General features: G+C 45.4%; 1 protein-coding gene across 1 annotated transcript in view; it reads right to left on the bottom strand.

Annotated features, from left to right (window-relative positions):
* Nucleotides 1-22,531, bottom strand: part of LOC121678085 (collagen alpha-1(XXIV) chain) — an 80,941-nt gene extending 58,410 nt beyond the window's left edge. Inside the window, exons 1-5 of the mRNA XM_042057289.1 lie at nucleotides 22,060-22,531; nucleotides 14,106-14,176; nucleotides 8,084-9,495; nucleotides 3,775-3,828; nucleotides 337-390 (exon numbers count right to left, since the gene is read on the bottom strand). Coding sequence (XP_041913223.1) covers nucleotides 337-390; nucleotides 3,775-3,828; nucleotides 8,084-9,495; nucleotides 14,106-14,176; nucleotides 22,060-22,115 — 1,647 coding nt within the window. The 5' untranslated portion in view covers nucleotides 22,116-22,531. The remainder of the gene's footprint in view (nucleotides 1-336; nucleotides 391-3,774; nucleotides 3,829-8,083; nucleotides 9,496-14,105; nucleotides 14,177-22,059) is intronic.
* Nucleotides 22,532-23,974: the final 1,443 nt, after the last annotated feature.

Raw genomic sequence — 23,974 nt, 5'->3', positions numbered from 1 at the left:
TGTGTGTGTGTGTGTGTGTGTGTGTGTGTGTGTGTGTGTGTGTGTGTGTGGATGAGGATTCTATGTGACCAGATTTAGGGTTTAGCTGAAAGTTCAATGCCTTTAAGCTGTGGGTAGAGTATGTGGCATTCTAACAGGGGATGACATTAAACATCAGTGTGAACTTAGGCCTATGTATGCTTTGTGTGGCCTTGAGACATACCTCCTCCCTCCCACACACACACACACACACACACACACACACACACACACACACATGCACACCACCCCTAAGGAGAAGCTGACAAAGGTGGGGGGGTAACCAAGGCTGGCCATGGCCCCAAACTATGCACTCACCTTGGGACCAGGTAAACCAGGCAGGCCAGGGTTCCCATGAGGACCAGGCGGACCCTAAAGAGAGAGAGAGGGGGGGGGGGGGAGAGGGGGAGAGAAAACACCCACACACACAAACACACATGTGTAGGCAAGTACACCCATGGAAACACACACACACACACAAACACACACACAGAGAATTGTTTATTGCCATGGCATACAAGATCCAAGACCAAGGTAGTTTAAGGTCTGCATCGGTATCGTATCTGTTAAGGAGCTGATAGCCATTCTCAAATCCTCTGGGGGGGAAAGGAAAGCTTGAGACCCCCAGAGGCTGGGAGCCAGGGGGCTTATATGGATATCTTCCCTAAGCCCCCGACTGAGTGATACACAATGGCTGTGAGTTATACCTCAAAGGTAGCCGTCTCTGCATCCCACCTATATATAACATGATGTCACATATTTTCCCTTATGCCAAACGTGTGCCTTCCTCCAAGCTTTGTGGAGGAATGCAGCGGAGAGTTACACACATCTGCACTCCTGCTGTTCTCTTTCTCTCACACACTCACACTCATGCACACACACATGCATGCACACACACACACACACACACACAACACACACACACTTGTACACGGGCGTGCGCACACACACACACACACACACACACACACACACACACACACACACACACACTCCTTCATTTGCACACTTCCACTCTTTCTCTCATCTCTGGTCTCACTGTCCATCTTTCCTTGTTAAGGTCAGCCTCTCTGTGCTGTCATTTGGTATGCAGGCTGGGCATTGAGGGATGGAGAGCCGCTGAAAACCCACCGCTGTTTTGACTAACATGTGTGGCTTTTCTTTCATTTTTTTCCCTTCCTCAGGCCAGCCCTCAATGCCACCTTCTCTTTCTGGCCCACACTTTCCATCACTGCTGTAGCCATGTTCTGCGGGTAAGAACATTTCCTTACAGTGTAGGCATGTGAAGCCGACCGCATGGTTAATACCGTTAACTCCTTGTTCCATGAGAACCAATCTCTTCCCACACTATTCATCTCTCTCTCTGTCTCTCTCCTCTCTCTGTATTGCAGGGGTTCTTTCAGCTTCAGTTACTCTCTCTCTCTCGTGCACACAAACATGGATGCAATTAGACAAACACACATAGGCACACATAAATCTACATACAGAGAGACAGAGTCTCTCTCTGTCTCTCTCTTGCTTTCTCTCTCTCACTAACTCACACACACACTCTCTCTCTCTCTCTCTCTCTCTCTCTCTCTCTCTCTCTCTTTAAGTTTCCCTCCCTCTCTGATTTTAAGAGCAGATGTTTTAATACAGGGGTTCTGGGAGAAAAGTGCTACCACCTGCGTGTGAGAGACACACGGACACACAGAGTGCCCTGGGAGTTCAAGCAGAGCAGCGGAGCAGCAGCGGTGTGTGGCGGCCGGCCGCTGTAGACTCCAGTGAGGTCTGTGTGGCTCCACCGCAGTGCCACCCTGCAGCGAAGCCCCTATCACCACTACACATCTCATCTAATGAGCCGCCCCGAGTCTCCGGATAATACCGCACCCCCACCACGGCGAAAAACAGACAGCCTCCCCGGAAGAAAAAACTGCACATGGAAACAAAATGGCTTATAAAGACTCTCTTCTCTCTTTTTATCTCTCTCTCTCTCTCTCTCTCTCTCTCTCTCTATCTATCTATCTCTCTCTATTTATCCCTCACTATCTTTCTGTATTTCTCTCTCTCAGGATTCTCTGAGCTTATAAACTTGTATGAGCAAGCAGCACTTTCATGCTATGTGTAATACTACCACACCATGATAATCAGATGATGTTCCCCATTTGATCAAAAAGAAATTCATACATCCCCTGGCAACTTCTGTTCCTCCAAAGTATATCACAACAGTGATGTCCAAATCAAATATGTATTTCATCATAACAAATCAATTATGTATGCTGCAAGTAAAACATCTGCCTAGGATGCACCATCTAGGTCTAACTGCCATAAGGGTGAGAATATCCACTACAGTAATTTCCTGTGTATTAGCTGCCATTCTAGAGCCTTCCAATGTTATGATATTAATTAAAACATATCAATATAACCATATCTAAACTAAATGCACTACTTTTGCAACATATATCTGCATACTTAGGTGAGGTACAGTTGCAAGGTGAAATAGTTGAAATGAAATTATTAAATGTTCAGTAACTGTATAGATGAGTAAGCTACTTAGTGATGGCCTAACATTTAGAACCCATTGAACTTGGCCTAACATCAAGCACCCATTGAACTTGGCCTAACATCAAGGACCCATTTAACTTAATTGCATTATAAAAGAGCATCTACGCCAATGAAAATGACACCATAGGCATTGTAGGCAACACACCAGCATCAGTCATTTAGGCCAAGATAGTGATTTACTCAGACAACCAACGCATTTCTCAATCAATGGCATCTGTGCAACAACGTGGGCTAGCCAACTTGTTAGCGGGACCAAATCCAGTGAGCATCATCAACCAATCATCCCAGTTTCAAGCCAAAGCAGCACTATGACAGTAAGTAGCCAAATAATGATAATTTTGAGGTTAACATAATGGGTTGACAGGATATATCTGGCTATTAAAATGCACTAACTGCTATTAGTTTAGTTGTGATCATTTGAGAATATTAATGATGTGTGAGGATATATCAGGCTTTAAAACTGAACTAACTTCTGTTCTGAATTTTCATTCACTAATCTGACTAGTTATTCTTTGCCATTTCACAACATGGCGGCAATGTCTTAAAGCTAACATTTGCACACCACACACACACACACACACACACACACACACACACACACACACACACACACACACACACACACACACACACACACACACACACTGTCTGGGAGTGCTGATTGCTGAGTACATGCTGATTTAGTTGTTAGTGGGGGTGACAGTTAACCTGACTCTCGCCAGATGAATTTCGTTCCGCCTAGCTTCACTCATCCATCTTGGATCGATCCATTGGAGAGGTGTTTCAGAAGGCTGGGCCTTATCAAAAATCTTTGCATATGTTTGGATAAGCCACTGTCCGTCATCTATTGACGTGCTACTTCAACCACTCACATCGAAGCCAACCCGTGACGCTGAGAACAGTCTCACAGTCGCTTGTACGCTACGTCACATCTATGAAACTCCAGCCCTGCGTCCTGATTGGCTCTACCATAAAATCTGGTGCCGAAATCACTCTCAACGGAAGCGATCCCAGATGGATGTGAGTGAAGCTAAGCGGAGCTAGGCAGAACGAAATTCATCTGGCGAGAGTCAGGTTAGGTGACAGTCGTCCTGCTCCATTCCAAGAGCATGGGCAGAGGGCAGGACTCAGAGCTGTGAGCCGGCACACATGATATAGCTCTCAGCTCTGACATCGTATAAACATCAGCTATGGAAACACTCCGTCTCTCACCCTTGGTCCTCTCTTTCCAGCGGGTCCCGGAAGCCCAGGCGGACCAGGTTCACCCTAGAGAAAGAGAGACAAAGAGAGTGAGAGAAAGAGACAGAGAGACAGAGAGAGAGAGAGACAGGGGGCAGACGAAGGAGAGAGGTTAGAAGCTGGGATTGTACTTGTATTCATTTGGATTTAATATAGCCATGATGCTTAGGGATGTCTTTTGGAATAACGCAAACCTGATGTTTCAACATGAGAGAGAGGCCAGGGCTGTTTTTACTAACTCAACCAACATATTGACCAACCAGCCAGTCCATGCTTAACAGAACACAGACATTTACAGCCAGTAATAAAGGGCTGTGCCATGAGTTTACACATAGGGTTATGGTTAGCATGTCTGCATTTATGTAAAGACAGCTTTAAAACTATCATTCACATTTCCACGATTACATCTAGCCTATCACCAGTAATGGCTACTGAGCAGATTAGAAAACAATATGAAGTACTTTTGTAAAACAAACATTCTCATAATTGTACGGACATGGCTCTCGACAGCAGATTTTAGCTCTGGCAGAGGGATTGCTTCATTGGCAGCAACTCCTTCCTCACAGAGTGATGCCAATCCAGTATATGTCAAACTAATTAGAACAACAATTAAGTTGTTAGACATGCTGGACAAAACACTGAGCTCTCTCCAAACACGACCGCACACTGCTTTGCAAAGGCTCACGGCCAGGTCCAATTAATATGACCCCTTATTTACCTTCTGATAAATGGAGTGTCGCTTTGTTTACCTTTAAGCCAATAATATTTTCTTTAAATGAGGGGTGACACCTCATTCTGCTGAGACTGTCATAGCCAGTAGTGTGTTTCACAAGTGGGGAAATTGGAAATGAGCTGGAAAGAACACCTGGTTCTTTAAACTGCAGTAACTACTCAACACAGATTTCCAGACTTCATCAATCATGCAATTCTGAGGAGCAAGGACTAATGTTCTCCACTATTCCTTTATTTCCATTTCAAATAAAGGCATTGATTTTACATCTTTGAACATTCATTTAATTTGCATTAAGGCGTGTTTACAGCTATTAAAATTATGGTTTACGTGATAGGGCCAGTACCGGTAATATATGAATATCATAATACTGCATGCTAATGGGACTGAGAAACAAGAAGCATAGGACGTACAGTAATACTGGACTTGCAATGGCTTTCCTGCACCTTTAAATGGCATACATCCATATCTGTGAGAATTCTCTGGGATTCCTGGAAGACTGTGAACACTGCTGGACATATGCGAAACAGCGCCAACAGCATGTCTCTGACTTGGCAGAATCATCACTCATACAGTATGCATGCATTGCCAAAGGAATTAAAATCCTAATGCATCGTGACATAACAAATGAATTGAATGCAATGGAATATAACCAATCTCTTCCTGATGTGGGAATGCTGGAATGTTATTGTGTAATGACAATACCATATAACATCGCAGGCAAAACAAAACTCATGAAATACCTCAATGGACATGTTATCTTATATTGTTACAAACCAAGGCACATCTCTTTGACTCTAGCTTCCTGCTTTGCTAGCCTGATGTGCATATCTGTACAAAAAAGACAGGTTTGAATTCAAGCCTTGTTTGTTTCCTCAGTGGTGTCTCCTTACAGATGGAGACAAGTGCTATTTAAACATAATCAATGGAGCAGAAGAGTTTCATTGCAGGCTGGACCGTCCCCAAAAACTTCTGGGGGGGGTGGGGGGGTATGATTGCGAACTGGATGCCTTTCAAGGCTATTTGCACAGTTATCATCTGTCTTCTCCGTGGGCATTTTCATGTTCTTCCAAAGTAAACAGAATCCGCCAAACACGTCGCAGTGGTTCGGCGGAAGAGCGGAGGGATGCCAACGGTAACACGGGAGGCTAATCTCCCACGGCAACGGCAGCGCTCTGGGATGGAGCAGCACTGAGTGCGCTCTGGGATGGAGTGTCTTGCACAGCATGAAAGTGTCTTGCGAGCGAAGAATACAAACAGTCCCACTCGAATTAATCTGGGAATGTTCGCAAAACAATAAATATGACACTATAAAGATATCTGATGGTTGGCTGCCTGTGAACTTTGACTGACATCTGGAATGCAGCGCGTCCTGTGATTTTCGAAGCCACGGCCCGCTATTTCAAAAAAGTCACAGCACGGAAGCGCTCTGACTCAGCTCCTGCTTATTATCCACTGGACTTGCTTAACCGTATGTCCCCAACACTGTCCTCCCACACCACCCCAGCCCATCTCACCCCACCTCCTGCCATATTCTCATAGGCTGAGCATGGAAGGGGGGAGTTTTCATTGGCTCCAGAGGTTCCGTTCCTATGGTGATGAAGGTCGGGTCCAGACGTTGATGCGCTGCAACATCTGGGAGCGAAGGGGAACTCCGAGTGAGTAGGGAGTGTTTCCCAGCCAGCTGTTCATGCCTCCATCTGCCTCCACCTCCTCCAAATGGTGACCCACTAACATTCCTCATCAGTCCTCATCATCTATGACAGCACGTCATCACAAGGCACCACACCAGTGCACCATGCACATACCAACACACAGGGAGCTAGTGGCCAGTTGGGTCACACATGGCCGAGTAACCCACCCCCCCCCCCCCCCCCCCCCCCACCCTGAGTTAATCTTTTTCACACAGCCAGCCACCCCTGCCCGTCTCGAGAACGGAAACGTCTGGGAACTCCTCATGGCGCCACGTCTCCTCAGGTATATGATTATGGGGGAGGACGGGCTGGCAAAGGTGGTACAAACGAGAGGGAAGCAGAGAAGCGAGCTCTCTGGCATAGGCGTCTGTAGGCAGCTGGTGGCCTCACTTCCCCTGGACGGGGAACCCGCTGCATCAAGCCAGAGGAGCGCAGCCAGAGCTCCAGCGAGAGTGCAAGTAGGGTGAAATCAAGGAGATGAAAAAGTACAGTACACTGCACCACATTACACGCCACTGAACCACACGACAACGTCACTGCCATGACCATTGTGGGGGCAAGACAAACATGACCTTCCATTCCTGCTCTCCCTTCCAGACGTGATCAATCAGGGCAGGGCTTAACCCAAGGCAGTGAACGCAGAGCGGAGCCCTAACCAGATTAAGATGTTGGTGCTGGTGTAATGTTCTTCCAGCAGCTGGATCATTCAGTCTCTCTCTCTCTCTCTCTCTCTCTCTCTCTCTCTCTCTCTCTCTCTCTCTCTCTGTCTGACTCAGTGGTGGCTCATTTGTTTGCATAATAAGAGTGACTGTTTAGCTGATTGCCTCACTGGCCCACTGACCCAGTCTGCATCTGACTTGGAGTCCAAAGCAAGGAGCAAAGCCCCCTCACTCCATCATGAAAATACACATGAAGACACTCTTCCTCCTTCTTCCTCCAACTAAAAATATGTCCAGGGTCCCCTTGAGACAGCCTGCTCTCTAGGCCTGTGAATAAATATTCTGCTTCTGGCTGAGGACAAAACAAGGCAAACACGGATGTCCATACTCTATAAAGCAGTATTGTGTTTGGATAACATACTGACATATGGATATGTGCATAAGACATATGATGCCATGCTAGAAACTGTGCTTCACCTTGCTGGAGCCTGTCGCAAAACCAACTTACCCAGCAGCACACATATTTCCATCCACTCCAGTGAGTACAGACTCTCTCTCACACACACACACACACTCATATACACACACACACACATACATACATATCACATTTCCCCTTTGGCTGTATGTCGTGGAATACATACATCTGACTTCACTGAAAACACACTCTCTTCTCCAGCGCGACTCTCTATCACTTTAGAATGTGTTGATAACGCCGTGTTCCCACTGTCGCTAGGCAATGCGATTCCGAGCATGCATTGCACACTTATAAATTACTTCATGCTCTCAGCCATTACAGCACGAGAGCTGGCAGCCGTTCAAAAAGAAAATGACATGTGTTATTCTTACCACCTGTTGATACATGAAAAAAAGTGAGAGCACTTGGACAACCTATCACCTTGCTTCTAAATCAATACATAGGCCTGCCAAAATTTTTCCCTTTCATATACTTTTTTTCCCCAGGAGATTTCTGGTGGGACTCTGTGTAACACAGCCAAATGGAATAGCAATCAAAGAGTTCCTAATGGCTATAAATTAGCTTGGATAGCATTGGATTGTAATTTGACTCATTTCCCATGCACACTTTTGTTGCACCGTCTTGTGGTGGACTGAAACACTTTCAAGGCGCTGTGAAACTGACGCAAACGCGAGAGCATGATTAGCAAACTGAGCAGGAGGAAAGAAAGCAGCACACTCACCGGAGGGCCTGGTTCTCCTTTCGGACCGTCATCCTCAAAGATATAGTCTTCCTCCTCGTAGCCGTAGTCGTAGCCGTAGCCGTAGCCGTCTGAGTCTCCAACGTCATAGGGAGCCCCCAGTGGATGCTCCTCCGAGTCGTCCACCTGGTTGTGCGCACCGGGGTCACGGTAGAGGGTGGTGCTGTTCAGGCGCAGCTGGGGGCCCATCAGCTCGTCGTCAGACTGTGGCGGTGGCCCGGACCGGGTCCGGTTCCTCTTGCCTTCCTTCAGCCGGCTCTGCCTGACGGGGGAGATCAGGCCAGGGGTCGGCGTGCCGGTGGGACGGGTCCTCTGGCGGAGTCGCTCGTCCTCCGTGTCGTTCTCGCCCTGGAGGGCGGCCTTGCCTGTGGTGGTGGTGTTGGTTGTGGTGCGTCTGCCACTGGTGCTGGCTGTGGTATTCCTTGACGCAGTGGTGGCGGCTTCGGACACCATCCTGCTGAGGGGGCCTGGGGAGGGGCTGGGACCGAATCGCTGCGCGGCCAACGTCCTCTCAGTGTGATGGACCTCAGACTGCTGCACAGAAGGGCTTAGGCTTAGAAACACCTGATCTGGGGCTTCCAAGGTTTGGCTGCTGGTGGTGGTGGTGGTGGCGGAGGTGGCTGGGAGCGGACCGGAGGTACTCCCCTGCCAGAGGGGCTCCAGGGGGGCAGGCGAGGGGTCTGAGAGGGACCCCAGGAAGGACTCAGTGGGGGGCTGGAAGAGCCCGGCTCCGCTTTCCGTGGGCGGGGGCGATCGGAAAGTGTCCGCCAGGCGGCACTGTTTTTTAACGTAGTCGCAGTACTGCGCCGCCGCCTGGGCGGAAGGGTAGATGTCCAGCTGGCACAGGGCCCCTTCCAGCTGGGCACTGGTGGAGTCCAGCCTCCCCAGAGCGAAGAGGCCGTCGGAGGCCAGCAGCCCCGGCGACGAGCCGGTGGCGGGGATCTCCTCGCTGTACCGAACGCTCCCGCAGTGCGCGTAGAAGGACACAGAGCGCAGGCGCACGCCTACAGCGAACATGTGCCACTGCCCGTCCAACACGGCGTACGGGAAGTGGATGACTGTCGCCTCCCCGACGTGCACAGCCACGCTCCCGGGCAGGAGCTGGATGCCGAAGCGCAGCCTGTCGTCCCGGCCACCTCGGACGCTAAAAAGGAAAGCATTGTTCGCTCGCCAGCAGCGCAGGCTCACGATGATGGAGAACTCCTCCTCAAGGTCGGCGGGGAAAACTGCCGGAGCAGGGGCCTCAATGTGGGCATCCCCGCTGAGGGTGACTCCGACGCCGGGTGGCAGGACGTCCAGGAAGGGGCGAGGGTGCGAGGGAGACGGCGCCGTTGTGCCAGACAAGTGCGTCTCTCTGCGGCCGGTGAGGCCCAGCTGAAGAATAATATCTAAACCTGTGAAGCGAGAGACAGATTTATAGTAGAGCAGATAGGATGATAGCGAGATAGAGAGAAGAAGAAAAAAAAAGAAAGAGAGATAGATAGAGAGAGGGGGGGGGGGTGAAACAAGAGCAATATAGAAAGTTATAATAATTTATTTGTACTTGTTACCTGCTAAATTGAACATTAAATAGGGTGACAAAAGGACCAGGATAATAGGGAAGCAAAGGGTTAAATGATTTCCCAGATTTCCCATTCTTACTGGTACTTAGGAAGATGTGGACCCGGTGAGGAGGAGGAGGTGATGGGAAAGGGCTGCCGTGGGATAGAGCTTCAGATACTACAACAGCTTGTTTGAATCACCGTGACTATTAGGTTCATGGAAAGCACTGACTCAGGAGTTTCTCTCTCATTCCCAGGTTGTTCGTCTACAGATATGTCATCCACATAAACCATTAAGGAAGAAGGGTATGGAAGATGCATTAAGTCCAAAAAACTGGCCTGGACACTGCTTTGGATCACAGGCTGGAGAAGCGGTGGAAGTATATCAAAATGAAATGACATGAAGTATACTAAATTATACTACTTTAAGATTTTCCATGGTGGATGACAAGTATTGTTTAACCTTATGTACGGTAAGCTGCCAGTGGTGGTAGACAACCATCCAAAAATATAAAATGCCCTGGTACACATTATTTTAGTCTGGATACAGTCCAAGTGCAGGTAAGGTTTTCCATTTGACTTCTGCCGGAAATCTTTAAAACTCTTCAGAGGAATATCAGAAGTTGACATGCCAAAACATTGCAAAATTACACCATACACTGAAATGAAAAGGAAACAATCCTATGGTCCTTAACAAAGAAGGGGCAAAGGGGTTCTTCTTCTCAGAAAGACAGGAAACCAAAGACCTTTTAAACAGTTTAAGAATGTCAGTGGGGGGATCCCGGGAGGTACGACTGCAGGGAAAGGCATGTTCATTACAAATCCAGAGACACTGGTTTCCTTTGAAACGCTCCTGGTCTCATTCTCGGGGAGATTTTTTTTTTCTCCTCACAAAGTCTGTTTTATTGATTTTACAGGAGCGGGACCGCTGCAGACATACACCGGTCCGACACTGACATTCAGACCGAGGAGTTCACGGCTTGTTTGTTCGGTCTCAGGTTTTGCCTCAAAGTTATAAAACAAACCTGTGATATAAACTCCACCGGCAGTTCTGTGGGGTCAGAGGGGAGAAGAGCTGTTTTAAACACTCAGGCACTGAAACCACAAGGGTATGGTAAGTGGGGGTGGGGTGGTGGAGGTGATGCAGGGGAGGGAGGGACAGATCGGACATCAAAGACCCATCACTGCCATTGCTGACACGCCACACATGTATGACCTTTTGACCTCTCACCCTTGTCTTGGGTCAATCCAAACAGCCAATAACTTATTCGGAGACCCCACTTGCCTTCATATAAAGGCTGACAACAAAGACATTAGACAGGTCTAACAGATGTCTTTGCAATAAAAGTCAAATCGAGTTTAAGAATGTCACCAATTTAGACCTCATTGCCTGATCGTCCCTACATGACATGGAATGCTCAGTGGGAGTCTGCCGTTTACACTCAAGCCTTCAAGTTCAAAACATGGATTTTTGGCGATTCCAGCTTGAGATCCTTCCACCACCAGATTTTTGTGTCTTGCCAAACCAACATCACAATATGTCATCTGGTCTCACTTATCCCGCTACAATACAATAAGACAGAGAGGGTGTCACTATGCAGTGCTTACTATCACTTCCTTATGTTTACCAATAGGAAAGGGAACATGGGGGCAGTTGATCAAATTCTCAGGGACAGCTGTTTGTGTAGGTTCCGATCTAAAGTACATCCAAACAGCTCTCCCTGAGAATTGTTTTTATCAACTACTGTGTTTTACAGAGACGGTTTGTGTGTGTGTGTGTGTGTGTGTGTGTGTGTGTGTGTGTGTGTGTGTTTGTGAGTGTGAGTGTGTGTGTGTGTGTGTGTGTGTGTGTGTGTGTGTGTGTGTGTGTGTGTGTGTGTGTGTGTGTAGAGTGAGAGACAGGGCCAGAGATGGAGGGAAACAGACATGAAAGAGTAAGAACATGCCGCTGTATAGTCTGAATCAGCTCCCGACCAGAAACTGAGAGTGAGAGAGCTAGAAAGAGAGAGAGGGAAAGAGAGAGAGAGAGAGACAGAGAGAGAGAAAGAGAAAGAGATGCCCTTGACATTCTTTGCCTGGGGAAACGTCAGCCTGGATTCCAATTAACCTGTCTCATATGTGAAGACAAGCTTTTTCAACCCGCGTGACGCATTCCTCCGGCAGCCCTGATGGATCCGATCCATGCACAGGAAGGTCCACTTTGATATCCAAAGCAAAGGGCTTCAGCGGTGGTGGGCGCCAACAGAGTTTGCTATCAGAAATGAACCCTGGCCAAGAGTTGAGATGTTTAATGAGGTTGTCCATCCTGATTTAAACCATCATTTTGGAAGGGAAGGAGACACAGGGAGAGATCTTGTTCATACTCTGTTAACAGTGCACTGAATTAATGCTTGACTGGATCGCGTACTTGGGGAAATTATCTGCACACTATACACTTGTTACTTGGAGACAAACAAGATGTACTTCTGATAAATTCTGAGAAAATATTTATTGCACATTGCTGCACCATCATCAGGATCAGTGAAAAGCTTCAGAGGCTTCAAATGCTTCACTCTTCTTGTGGTCAGTGGTGCCCTAAAAAATCCAGCTTCGAAAAGACACTTATTTACTTGTTCAGTTGGCTGAAGCTTCTATCCAAAATGACTTACATATGTGAATTCTTACAAGTGCATTGTTCAAGGGCACAACAATGGCAACCAAGAACTGAAAACTCAACTTTTCTGGCTACCACTTGCTAGCCCAGCTCCTTAGTCACTATGCTAACACCCATTCTAAAGAGGTGCATTGGACAGGGGTGGTGGGAAGGGAAGGGGGTGTTGCACTCGTGGCCCAGGCCATGCTGAAGAGACACTTTAGGTTTTGGGGGTTAAGTGGACAGCTGCCAGTGGGACCAAGTGGTGTACACAGTGCTAAGTGAGCATGTCTGAGGAAACAGAGGAGAGAGGTGCGGGAACCATGCTCCATCTAGCCTCACTGCTTTAACACTCTCCAACCTTGAGCCAACACACACACACACACACACACACACACACACACACACACACACACACACATTGACTATTATGGTTATTATTACGTCCTACGCATTACACCGACACACACATCGAGACACACTTTCCCATACTCCAGAGTGTGTTTGTATGTGTGTGTGTGTGTGAGAGAGAAAGAGAGAGAGAGAAAGAGAGAGAGAGAGAATTCCCAGCTCTGTCTGCCCTGCACTTGGGGAATGCCTGGTTTAAAGTTAGCTTGGAGAGAGAAGAGGAACATGCAGGCCTGTTGCAGCCTGTGAGCCAAGACCCAGGAAGCAAGAGCAGACATGCAGAGAGAAAGAGAGAGAGAGGGACAGAGAGAAAGATAAAGAAAGAGAGAGGGATGTTTAAATGAAGAGGGGGAGAGCGGCTCCTGTGCACAGCTGTCCTCTACATGCCCTGCCTCCTCTTTAACTTCCTCCCCTCTCATTCTCCCTCTCTCTCTCCTTCTCTTTCTTTATCTCTTTCTTCCTCTGTCTTTCTCTTTCTCTCCCTCTGCCTTTCCTGTCTTTCTCCTAATCCCTGTGAGCTGCTTCTCCTTTCTCTTTCACCTCAAACCTAAGGCTTTCTGCGGGCCCAGCTTGCATCTCCCATACTACATGCTGCTCCTCTCTAACACTTGGCATTGTTGTTGTGGTGGTTTTGGCTGTGAGCGCACCCCTTGGCATGCGGTTACAAATATCACTGACCCGTAATGGTTGTGGTCCGGAGGACACTGAGACTTTTTTTTGGACCGAGCAGCGACTGAAACATGACCGACGGGAGTGGGGAGAACCTCTTCTTACATGACACTCTGAAAATGTGACTGATCTTCAGACACTGTCTGGCAGTCTTGGAAAATGGTTTGAGGTTTTGCAACGTTGAAATGAAATGTTGGGTATGTGTGTGTGAATAAATCATATTCTGAGAGTCTGTGTGTCCGAATATTTCCAGAACAATGCCTTTTATTTGATGGTTATGAAAAATGTAAGTTGAGAAGCATCAAGGTGTCTCTTTACCTTCTGTGTTTCACTGAACTGATTGAAGCTTATCACAATATGGGTCACAGTTCAGCAAAACCACAAAGATAGGATTCATCGATGAGTCAGTCACTCCAGTTCACTTTGACATTTCAACTGCACATAGCTTGTGCACCCACACAAAACTCTGCAACAATCAACATTTTTCATGAAAAACTTGTTCCACACTCAAAGCAGAAATGTTCCATGAGGAAAATGACCTTTCCGTACTCAAAAATGACCTTTGTCTTGGGGGGAAAAGGTCATCTCTGTTGACTTCATTTGCATTTCACCAAAAACGGAGGCAAGACAAGGCACAGTTTGGGGTATCCCTGGCTCACGGCCATTCTAGCCAGGATCCAAAGTCAAATGTGGGGTCAAAGAGTGAGAGTGTGCGTGTGTGGCTGGGGGGGGGGGTGTTAGCTGAGATGCTTACCTTGCTCTTGGAAGTGTTCTTCTGCAAACAGTACTGCAGTGCATATTGAAAGGAGCAGGAGCAGGGTTCTCCTATTAAAACAGAACAGAAAGAGAAATTCAGGCCATTTATTCATGGAAAATGTGACCCTCCCCCAAGTAAGCCCAAATGCCTGACACTGATGATGAAGAAAAGCGGTCAGGACAGCCTAGAATTCAACATAACTGATACTGTAGGAGTACTGTGTGATTTTCCCAATCAGAGGCCAAAGAAAACCTAGATGATAAGTGATTAGGGTCTAACAGACTCTTGACAAGGCAGACTAAACGTGCCACTACTGCAGATCTACCATTAGATCAGTTCAGGCTTCAGGACAAGATTCAAACATTTACCACATTATGGCTGAGCAGCAGTGTGTGCAGGCTGAGACTTAAGGGAGCCACATCAGGTTTAGGATATCACGCGGGGGTGGTGGTAGTGTTGTAGTTAAGGAGCTGGGCTAGTGTGCAGTAGCCTGAAAGTTGTCGGACGGTTCAATTCCCGGCTTCCACCATTGTGCCCTTGAGCAAGGCACTTAACCCCAAGTTGCTCCGGTGACAATAATCCCTTGTAATATAGTTGACATATGCAAGTCACTTTGGACAAGTGTCTGCTAAATGAATAAATGTAAATATTGTAAAGCATGAATATCCAAAAACAAAAATATGTTATGCTAACTTAAGTACCAGTTAATTGCAAATGCAGTAGGACACACTAAATATTGCTGCATGAAGTTCAAGATCTTAAACAATTTATATTTTAAGTCAGGACCAACTATGAATCCACAGAGAACTAAATAACTTCAACAACCAACTCACTAGCACAAGGCAACACAGATTTAATCACACCCACCACAATTGTCCTAAACAGCTCGTTTAAGTAAACCCTTCCAATTATGGCGCACACTGCTTCATGATCCTAAACCCGTCATCTTCACATAGTAAGACAACTGACAACACCCAATCCAAACGCTCACCTTCTGCCCCCAACGGCAGAATTAGGCCTTTCCTACGATGAAATAGTGCCTCTCAACTAAAGAGCGGCCATTTGCCGAGTCTGCCCCTTGTTCTGTAGCTTTGTGTTTATATAGTTTAGAGTGGGGGGCTAGTCCCTCGGGTAACTTGTCATTATGGGTCCTCTTAGCCTTGAGAAACCCCCCTGCCCCCCACCCCCACCCTCACCCGTCCCTCGGGCCCACATTCCTGCGTGAGACTCGTGGAGCACAAATCATGTCATGTGGTCCGAGCAGGACCTGTGGGGTCCGACGGGAGTCAACCCAGCTATGTTTGGCGAGGAGGACGGACGGTCATTCATTCATGCCTCTCCTGTCCTGTCAGAGCGCACGCCTGTATGTCTTATCTCCCAATTTTGTCAGGTTTGGAGATTTTCTCTTTTGCTAAATCAGTAGTGACTAGAACTTTTGGGTGAACTTTCAAAAACCAAGCTAAGCTGAGAGCAACACCTCCATTTTATACTTTCTTATATATTGCTGTTCTTGACCATAACTTTCACTAAAGCACCAAAATAATCAAAGCTCTTTTTTACACCAAATGCCTATTTCTCCTTCCTTCCTGTTACCTTTTCTGTTACATTTCTGTCTCCTCCTCTCTTTTCAACTCTTTCTTCATTCTTCCTCTTGCCTCCCTATCTGTTGAAACTCCCCTGTGTTGTGCTGCTTGAATCGAATCCTAGCACATAACACAAAACACAGAGGTTTTTCTGCCTGATCAAAAGTCTAACAAACAGTCATGTGGCAAGGCAATTAATTTTAAAAAATGACCCTTATACAAAATAGACAAAGCCATATTGAGGAAGCACATCGATTCCTTTACAATGGGGGATTTGATGTGGACAATGTGTGGGCAATCCTGGCTGTATACAATTATTCCCCTAAGAGAAAGAAAAGTCTGGCTTGAGTCTGTGAATGTATGTGTGTGTGTGTGTGTGTGTGTGTGTGTGTGTGTGTGCATGTGTGTGTGTGTGTGTGTGTGTGTGTGTGTGTGTGTGTGTGTGTGTGTGTGTGTGTGTGCATGTTGAAACATAAACATCGGTCCACCAATGGGGGGTTCCAGCGGAGAGTTCACCAGAATACAATGATGCTAAAGAGGGGCAGGATACCTATGAGGCGCCACTGGCCTCAGCCGCTCGCCACAGCCCCTTTAAACACAGCCTCGGAGGAAATGGCCGCCCTCTAAATGCTGGTTAGGGACAATGAGTCCTACTTTGTGGAGCCGCCCGTGCCACCCTCCACACATGTCCAACAGGAGGGAGGGTTGGAATGGGAACCACCCAGTACTCATCAATTGCTTAGGTGGTTCGGGGTGGGGGCATTACCTGAGAGGGGCTGCCCTCCTCTGGGGGGCGCTGTGCACTATGCAGACATTAGTCGGCACTGTGAGTCCCTTACCTTAGTGGGGTGGACTAACTCATTAAGGTGACTTGAAGCATATGATGGAGCATTTGTGTTCACAGCATAGCTGTTTTTATACATTTATAGGATGAAAAAAAATAAAATGAAAAATGTTCCTGTGCATGAAATGCCACCGGACATTGAAAAGTTCATTTTACTGCTAAAGTGACTACATAAAAGCATGGTGGCCAGTAATACATTTTTTTCATCACACACTCATAGCCCCAAATAAGCTTACACAACGTGTCCCTAACTTGAATATGACCTCTAGTTTATCACTAAATATAGTCATTCCATGCACTTCAGTGAGTGTCTGTATGAAAATAATGTGTCTGAGAAAAGCCATGAGGAACTTTAACAATGGCACCTTACATAACTCAAAGGTTACAGGTCAAAGCTTCAGCTGCCAAATGGATCTACTGAAGTACTGATAAACGAGACAATGATTCATTCAGTGGGTGCACTCTAAAGGTTCACTGCTGCACACAAAACATGACTTCAAATGACGTAATGATATAATCTTATTTTTAGTTGTGGCTTCAGAGCCCAACTGGCATTTAAAAACTTGCATTCTATCAGACTGAGATATGTGTTAGAATTGGGTGGGAGGTGACAGGGCAAGTCTGCAGACTAGAGTGTGCTCGCACGTATCATACATTGGGACGGGCTAAAAGTTACATAACAGCACCAGTGAAAAAAATGTGGAGTCAGCTGTCTAGGGACTGTACATCAGTCAGATGGATGCACTGTATAATTCCAACCGCCAATGTTCAAAAGGACCGGTCAGTGAAGGTGCAGTTGAATGACTGATTGACCTCTCGGTTTGATGACTGTATTACATCAACTGTCTCTGCTGTGACATGAAGAATGGTTCAAAGAGGCTTCCAAATCCTCATTAGAGTCCCAGCAGGGCTTTTTGAATGGCGATCAATCAAAAACTCATTCATCCTGCAGCAGCTACCACTTACAAGGTGTTGTCCTGAAGACACTGGCCCAGGAAGGAATTCATTATCTGTCGTGGATGATGCATAAGGCCTGAGCTGTTATGTCAGGTTATGGGTATTTTTTCTCTCTCTGCCGGAGTGTTGTTGTTCTGTGTGTGGCCGAGTGGTTTGGGTGACTAAGTAGTCAGCCATGTTTGTTTTCCCAGACCACAGCGGCTTCCTGAGCTCTTGGAGAAGGGAAACAACAAACGAGCCGTGTCACCTGCTCTTGGTCGTGATGCCAGTGTGACATTCCTCAGGCCAAAACAGAGGATTCAGGCACCACAGCCAATGCATATAACTTTTAACTCTCATTTTAAGGTCCAAAACATCTCCAAAAATTGATGGCATAGAACTGAGTCAATACAAAACATCCCTCATAGTGACTGACCTTAAGGTTATACTGGCAATAGATTACCCTAGATGGTGAAGATAAGTATCTTGAAAGTATCCTTTCCTTACCAACCCACCCCCACCCCCCTGACACACACATACACCCCTTGCCTATCTGCCACAGTTCACAAAAGCATATCCCCATCTGTGGATACACATGAACCAACAGAGGGTGCACCAGTCAATGCAGGGGTCTCTCAACAGCAACCCAGCAGCGAATGCAGTTCATATGAAAAGGAGTTGAATGGTCAACAATGCTCCTCAAACAGGCTTGTGTTGACCAAAGGAAATGCCACAATACCTAGACCAAGTGGCATGCCCAGGCAATAGCACATTCCATACATAGTAGGAGTTTTAATTTACAGATGAAGCTTTTGGGAGGTAATCCTTCACCACTGTGTTCTATGAAAAGACTAGGCTCTAGGGAAGTGATTATACATACCAAAACAATCTGAATATTTATTTACAACCACCCACAACAGAGAAAACTTCATTTTTTACAATAGTGAAACATCACTGAGTACTTTTTTTTAAGTGGCTACATAATTTATTGTGTTAAAGGAAAATTACAAATGTGTGTGAACAAAAGAGCAAGTGACTGTAAATTGTGCATGAAGACAAAAAAATCACAGGAAACACTCCAATATTAACAGGGAATGTTTGTCTCCTTCATATAATCTGCTCCAAATTCAAGTCCATCAACTCAGCATGATGCAATTGCTTAAATGGAAACAGGCTAACAATACTAAATGAGTACAGTGATGGGGAAAATTAAGTACTAAATTCCTATGGTCTTAAAAAGAAAGAATAAAATCTGGAGGAAAAAGTGACTTTGACTTTCCACAATTACTTGAGATGCCAAAAGCTCATGAGTAGAAAAGTAAAAATAGAGGGTCTATTTTTATTTTCTCATTCGCTTATTGATAATTTGCTAATTTTCAGAAATGTTTTTTGGTAATACAAGAGTACCGCCTATATAGAGTATGTCTTCTGTGATCCTTTTCAGAATTCAAGAAAGTCCATGTCAAAAACAAACTTTCACGATATGCATCTAATCTACACACTGTAAAAATGTAGGAACGGGGAAGCATTTTATTTAGTCCTGACCCGGAAACATTTCATGTTGACCCTTGACCTGAGATGCCCTCACTGAAGATCTGTTGACATTCTAAAAGCACAACAGCCAGTCTGGCATCCCTCCGTCAATGCTAACTCCATCTCAAAGGAGAGAGGGGTGGGTAGCCATGCTTCACTGCATAAAGCTTGTACTTGACCCAGTCCTTTCCTTTTGATACCCCTGTAGGGTCCTGCTCTACAACGGAATCTTTCAGTTGTAACTCCTCCAAAGGCACAGCCAAACAAGGCATGACTAAGTAAACATCAGCATTCTTGAACTGTTGTAGTATTTAACATCCGGTGATTCATCCTGTTAATTAGTTGAACACTCTGAGCACCTTACAAGCTTTTCTGTCACCTTCTGGTAGTGGATGCTATTTCAGAATCACATCTATAGGCTACTTCCTCTCACTCTTTTTGAGCGAATGATCGATAGTGGGCAAAACTGGGGTTCCTTTCACATCTCACAGCTAACTGCAAAAAAATGACTACGTTGCAAAATCTTTAGCCTCACAACAACAACAAAACAAATTCCAACCATCATCACAACTCTGCATTCCCAAAGATCCCTTCCCCTTCTGGTTAATGTTTTGGACAGAATCCAGGTTCTCGCTACACATAAGCTCGTTAAATGCTCTGCGTCCCTTCCCCATTGAGTCCAATTGGTCAGAGCGTCAAGAGGTCAGTGAAGACTTGAGTAAAGATTTACTTAGTCCACAGGGCAGCAAGCAGACAAAGCACTCTGAGCAAACTCCTGCCCAGGTTTATTGGTTTGCTCTTTTCTGCCAGCAGTGGAAGTTGCAGATGTTTAAGCTGCTTTAGGTCATTTTTTTAGAACACTTACACTAGCTCTGATAGCTGTCACAAAGAAGATTTGCTTCGATGGGAACAATCTTTCAAACTCCCCAAGGTTTTGTAATCAGCTGTGAGAATTTCCAAAACAGTCCAGCTGTAGAAAACGAATCCCGAGAACTATGAGGAGAAGGGCATCCCTGCCAGCCAATTATTTTCCCTGGAGACAACATGTTTAAAGGAGGGGGTAGACTTCATGCCTCTGCTAAATCTGAAGGAAGTCACTGCTAACGACACTTATCACTCATTCACACACCCTCTTCATTCAAACGGGATAGTGAATGCTGAACAAAAGTTGATGGATTAACAGGTGTTGCAGGTTATTCACATTCATTATTCAACTTTACATTTAGGCTACAGCACAAAAACATTCAACCTCTCCCAGCGCTACTTTTGAGTATTTTTTGTTGTTGTTTGTGTCTGACTGAACTGTGTGTCACATTTATTTCACAAACCAACCATGGTTGGCTTAATGAGAAGCAAAATAGTATGATAGTAGGCTACAGGATAAGTAGTTACGGGCTTGTAGTGAGTACAGCTGAAGCCCCTCCTCTCTTCCCTCATGTTCACTGATATAACAACCTCAAATCACATTTTCTGCCACAGCCCTCCAACCTATTCAGTCTTGATCCAACTGGTCTTCCATCTGATTTTGTTGTTATAACAAAACATATGGAACACTCCAAATGATGAATCCAATTAATACATGCTGTAAGTGCCTGTGCATGATTCAGTGCTTTACAGATGAGAGGCAGTAATTAACAAAAGAGTACAGTTAGCTACAGCTGTGACAGTGACTGGTCAGTGACTCACTCACAAAACTACAGTTATCAGCCAGTTTAAATCTAGCACAACTGCCTGGGCCAAATGTAACAGCTGTGCAAAAACTGTATAGCCAGATGTATAAGCCATACGCACTAGCATGAGGAATGTTTGGGCATAACTGGTTCCATGCCCGGCTTTAAGTCAGACAGTGGGTGTTGAGGAGGCCCAGAGCGGTAACCCCGTGTAATGTGTCATAACGGTTTGTTTGGTGTCAACTGGCATACATGCTAAACCGGCTCACCTCCATAAGTACACCACAATCATAACGCAACACAGGACGGTCAAGCCAAGAATAATCTGCCTCAAACAACTAAGACTTGCAAATAAATTTAAATATATAAACAGACATAGAAATGCTGACAAAGAACACGATCCTCGTGGTTCCTCTACAGAGGCTACAACTGTTCTCTGCTGTGGACCTATTCCAGAGGTCTTATCATTTGGTATAAACTTGGTCCTCAACCAAGAATTTATCCGCAGCGGGATAGCGTCTGTCTCCACTCATACCCTACAAGTCAATTTCAGCAAATTCGTATTGGCCACAACTGAAAACGAATGTAATCTGAATGACTATTTAAGTGAATACAAATTAAGCTAATGTGCAAGCTCATACATGTTTCTAAATGCATAGGATATGGCAAACTGTAGCATATACAGCTGCCTTGACATATGTGCTGAGCGGTATTCCAGAAAAGAAAAAAAAAAAAACTTTTCATTAAACTCATGAATTTTAGTTATGTATATGGGACTTAGACTGTTTTGAAAAACCCTAAACCCAGACAGTTGTGTTGTTTAGTTCAGTGGAGTCAATAAACTGACAGACAAAGTTATGCGCTTCTCAGACCCAGTAGAGCCTGAGAATTGTACCCGGAGAGCGTCGTTTGATCTCGGTTATCTGTTTCCCATTCTTCTAATGCCCGGGTGCATCGTGTGCAGGCAATTCATTCAATTCAATTAAATTACAGGCAATTCATGCGGTCTGGTAGGATGTCAAATGAAGGCACATCTAAAGTGTCTATGCTGAGTCCATAGTGGTAGTGCGTTTCTTTGCGAGCTTGCCCATACACACTGTTGTCAACGATGCAAACCTGAGCGACATAGCATGGCAGATTTATTGTCAGGTAAACTGACAAACACACTCCTCATGTTGTTAGGGAATTGTCAATGATAAACTGTGCTAAAATGATGAAAAATCACTCTCATGGATCCTGTCAAACTCTCGAAACATTGTGGTAATGAAAGAGATTACGCTGCGTATAGTTGAACTGCATATTATACTGCAGACAGAGTTGTGTCAGATTAAAACGTTCAACCGAGCCATTCGTGCACATAGTAAACATGCATCGGAGTTTCTTACGTTTTTGTCGTGGGAGAAACGTGTCCACTCCTTGTCCGTTGGGCTCCTAAATGCATTTGTATGCATTTGTCCAAGAAGCAGTGTTCTAAGTGAAAACAGAATTCCACGCAAGAGGATACCGGTTCATGAGCTAGCCCTTGGTTACAGCCAAAGGAAGCGTAACTGAACGAAGACTGCCACCTCAGAGTTTCCTCATTGTGAGGAGTCCAGAAAGAGAGATTCCCAAATCTCTAAATTTTCCCACAAGTGCGACGCGCGTTCTGTAATCTCACTGCATTAATACGTTGAAGCACATAGTCTGCGAGAATACAACTGCGCCAATGATGACCGTCAATGAAGCAAAACGCGTGAATGTATTTACAGTGCGCATAAGAGGACTCCTTGCTGGGTTGGATGCTATGCTTCTTAAAGAGAGGTTCTCTGTAGTCAGACAGCCCAACAGCCGTGCTGTACCTCCAGGCGTTGGTTTCTGCATGTGCCTTGACTTGCACTGTTGCAAACGCTGCCGTACTCACCGCAAATACTAGCCGGTGTTGGATTTCACCAATTACTGACTTGTGACATCACAGATCGGATCTACCTCTTACTTTACAGCAAATCATCAATGGACCATTGATACCATGTTTAGCTCTGTATCTTCTGATTTTGATCATGATAACAATGCAGTTGGATTTTGGTATTATTATTAATAAGTATAAATGTAGTCTTGGCAGATTTGAGAGGACTATTGTTTGGCTATTGTAAGGGAAAAAAACTAGTAATGAGTAAATTATATTATTTATTTAAATTATTATATTATAGTGCACATTTATTTTAATTCTAGTTTGCATTAAAACACATGGTTAAACATTTTAGCTTTTAATAATCATAAAATCCTTAAAAATATAAGATTCATATAAGAATCTTAAAAATCCATAAAATACAGCCCAATAAAAACTCATGCAAAAGCATATGCTATAGCTTTTTATTCTCTCATGGCTTTTAGGCCTACCTACCAAGGATACATGCTGTCTAATGCAGTTTTAGGACTCTGTGCACAAGCTTACTTGAAGTCGGCAAACCAGTTTCCTGTTCGTTGACATGGTTGTCAACAAGCATCGGGAGATAAGTGCTTTAGTTGTACCAAAACGTAAGAAATACAATGTACGTGAGTCTTAATGTCCATGGGCGACTCTAAGGCTTCAAGTCCTTTTAAAAACAATTTTGGTTTCCAACTTTTTCCTAAAAACGCCAGTCTACGTGCAGTGGCTGCACAAAAAAAGGAGGGAAGGATTTTCGGTAAACACACTTTTTGGTACAACTGAATCACTCCTTTTCAGGTGCTTGTTAACAGAGATGTCAACGAACAGGAAACTGGTTTGCCGACTTCAAGCCCTGTTTCTTGGTTATTCTAATCACACAAACAGTCCCTTTAAAACACCTTTGCCCTAAAAGAGGAGATTTTTCGAGCCCAAGTCAGCTGACAATGAGCTTGGGCTCACTTCTGTGATACTGGCTAGGTCTGACAGCCCTGCCAAAGTCTTTAATCCCATTGTGGAAGTGTCATCTCTGCTCAGTCTAATGCACAGAAATGAAGGTAGCAGTGCTCCTTGCAGACAAACGCAGAGACAGAGGGGAGAAGGGGGAACAGAATTAAGTCCTGTTGAGTTGGCAGAACAAAGTCAGGTCTTAGACAATATCAAAGTATATTGCTCATGGACCAGCGTCTGGCACACGTCTGGTTGAGGCTATTTAGTCATAAAAAAAATTATCTTTATGTACTGTAACATCCCCTTAACCTTTGATACGTGTTGCTTCAATGGTTGACAGTTTTACCTCTTGCCGGCAAAAATCAAAGCATTTTATTAATATACACAACAAGACTCCCACAATCCCTTTTCATCTGGGTTTACCCAGGAGGGCTCACTTCATGAAA

The sequence above is a fragment of the Alosa sapidissima genome, chromosome 12 (genome assembly GCF_018492685.1).
Source record: "Alosa sapidissima isolate fAloSap1 chromosome 12, fAloSap1.pri, whole genome shotgun sequence".
In the NCBI taxonomy this organism is placed as follows: domain Eukaryota; kingdom Metazoa; phylum Chordata; class Actinopteri; order Clupeiformes; family Clupeidae; genus Alosa; species Alosa sapidissima.
Note: the sequence above shows the minus strand (reverse complement) of the source record. Positions and strands in the feature narration are given on the sequence as shown.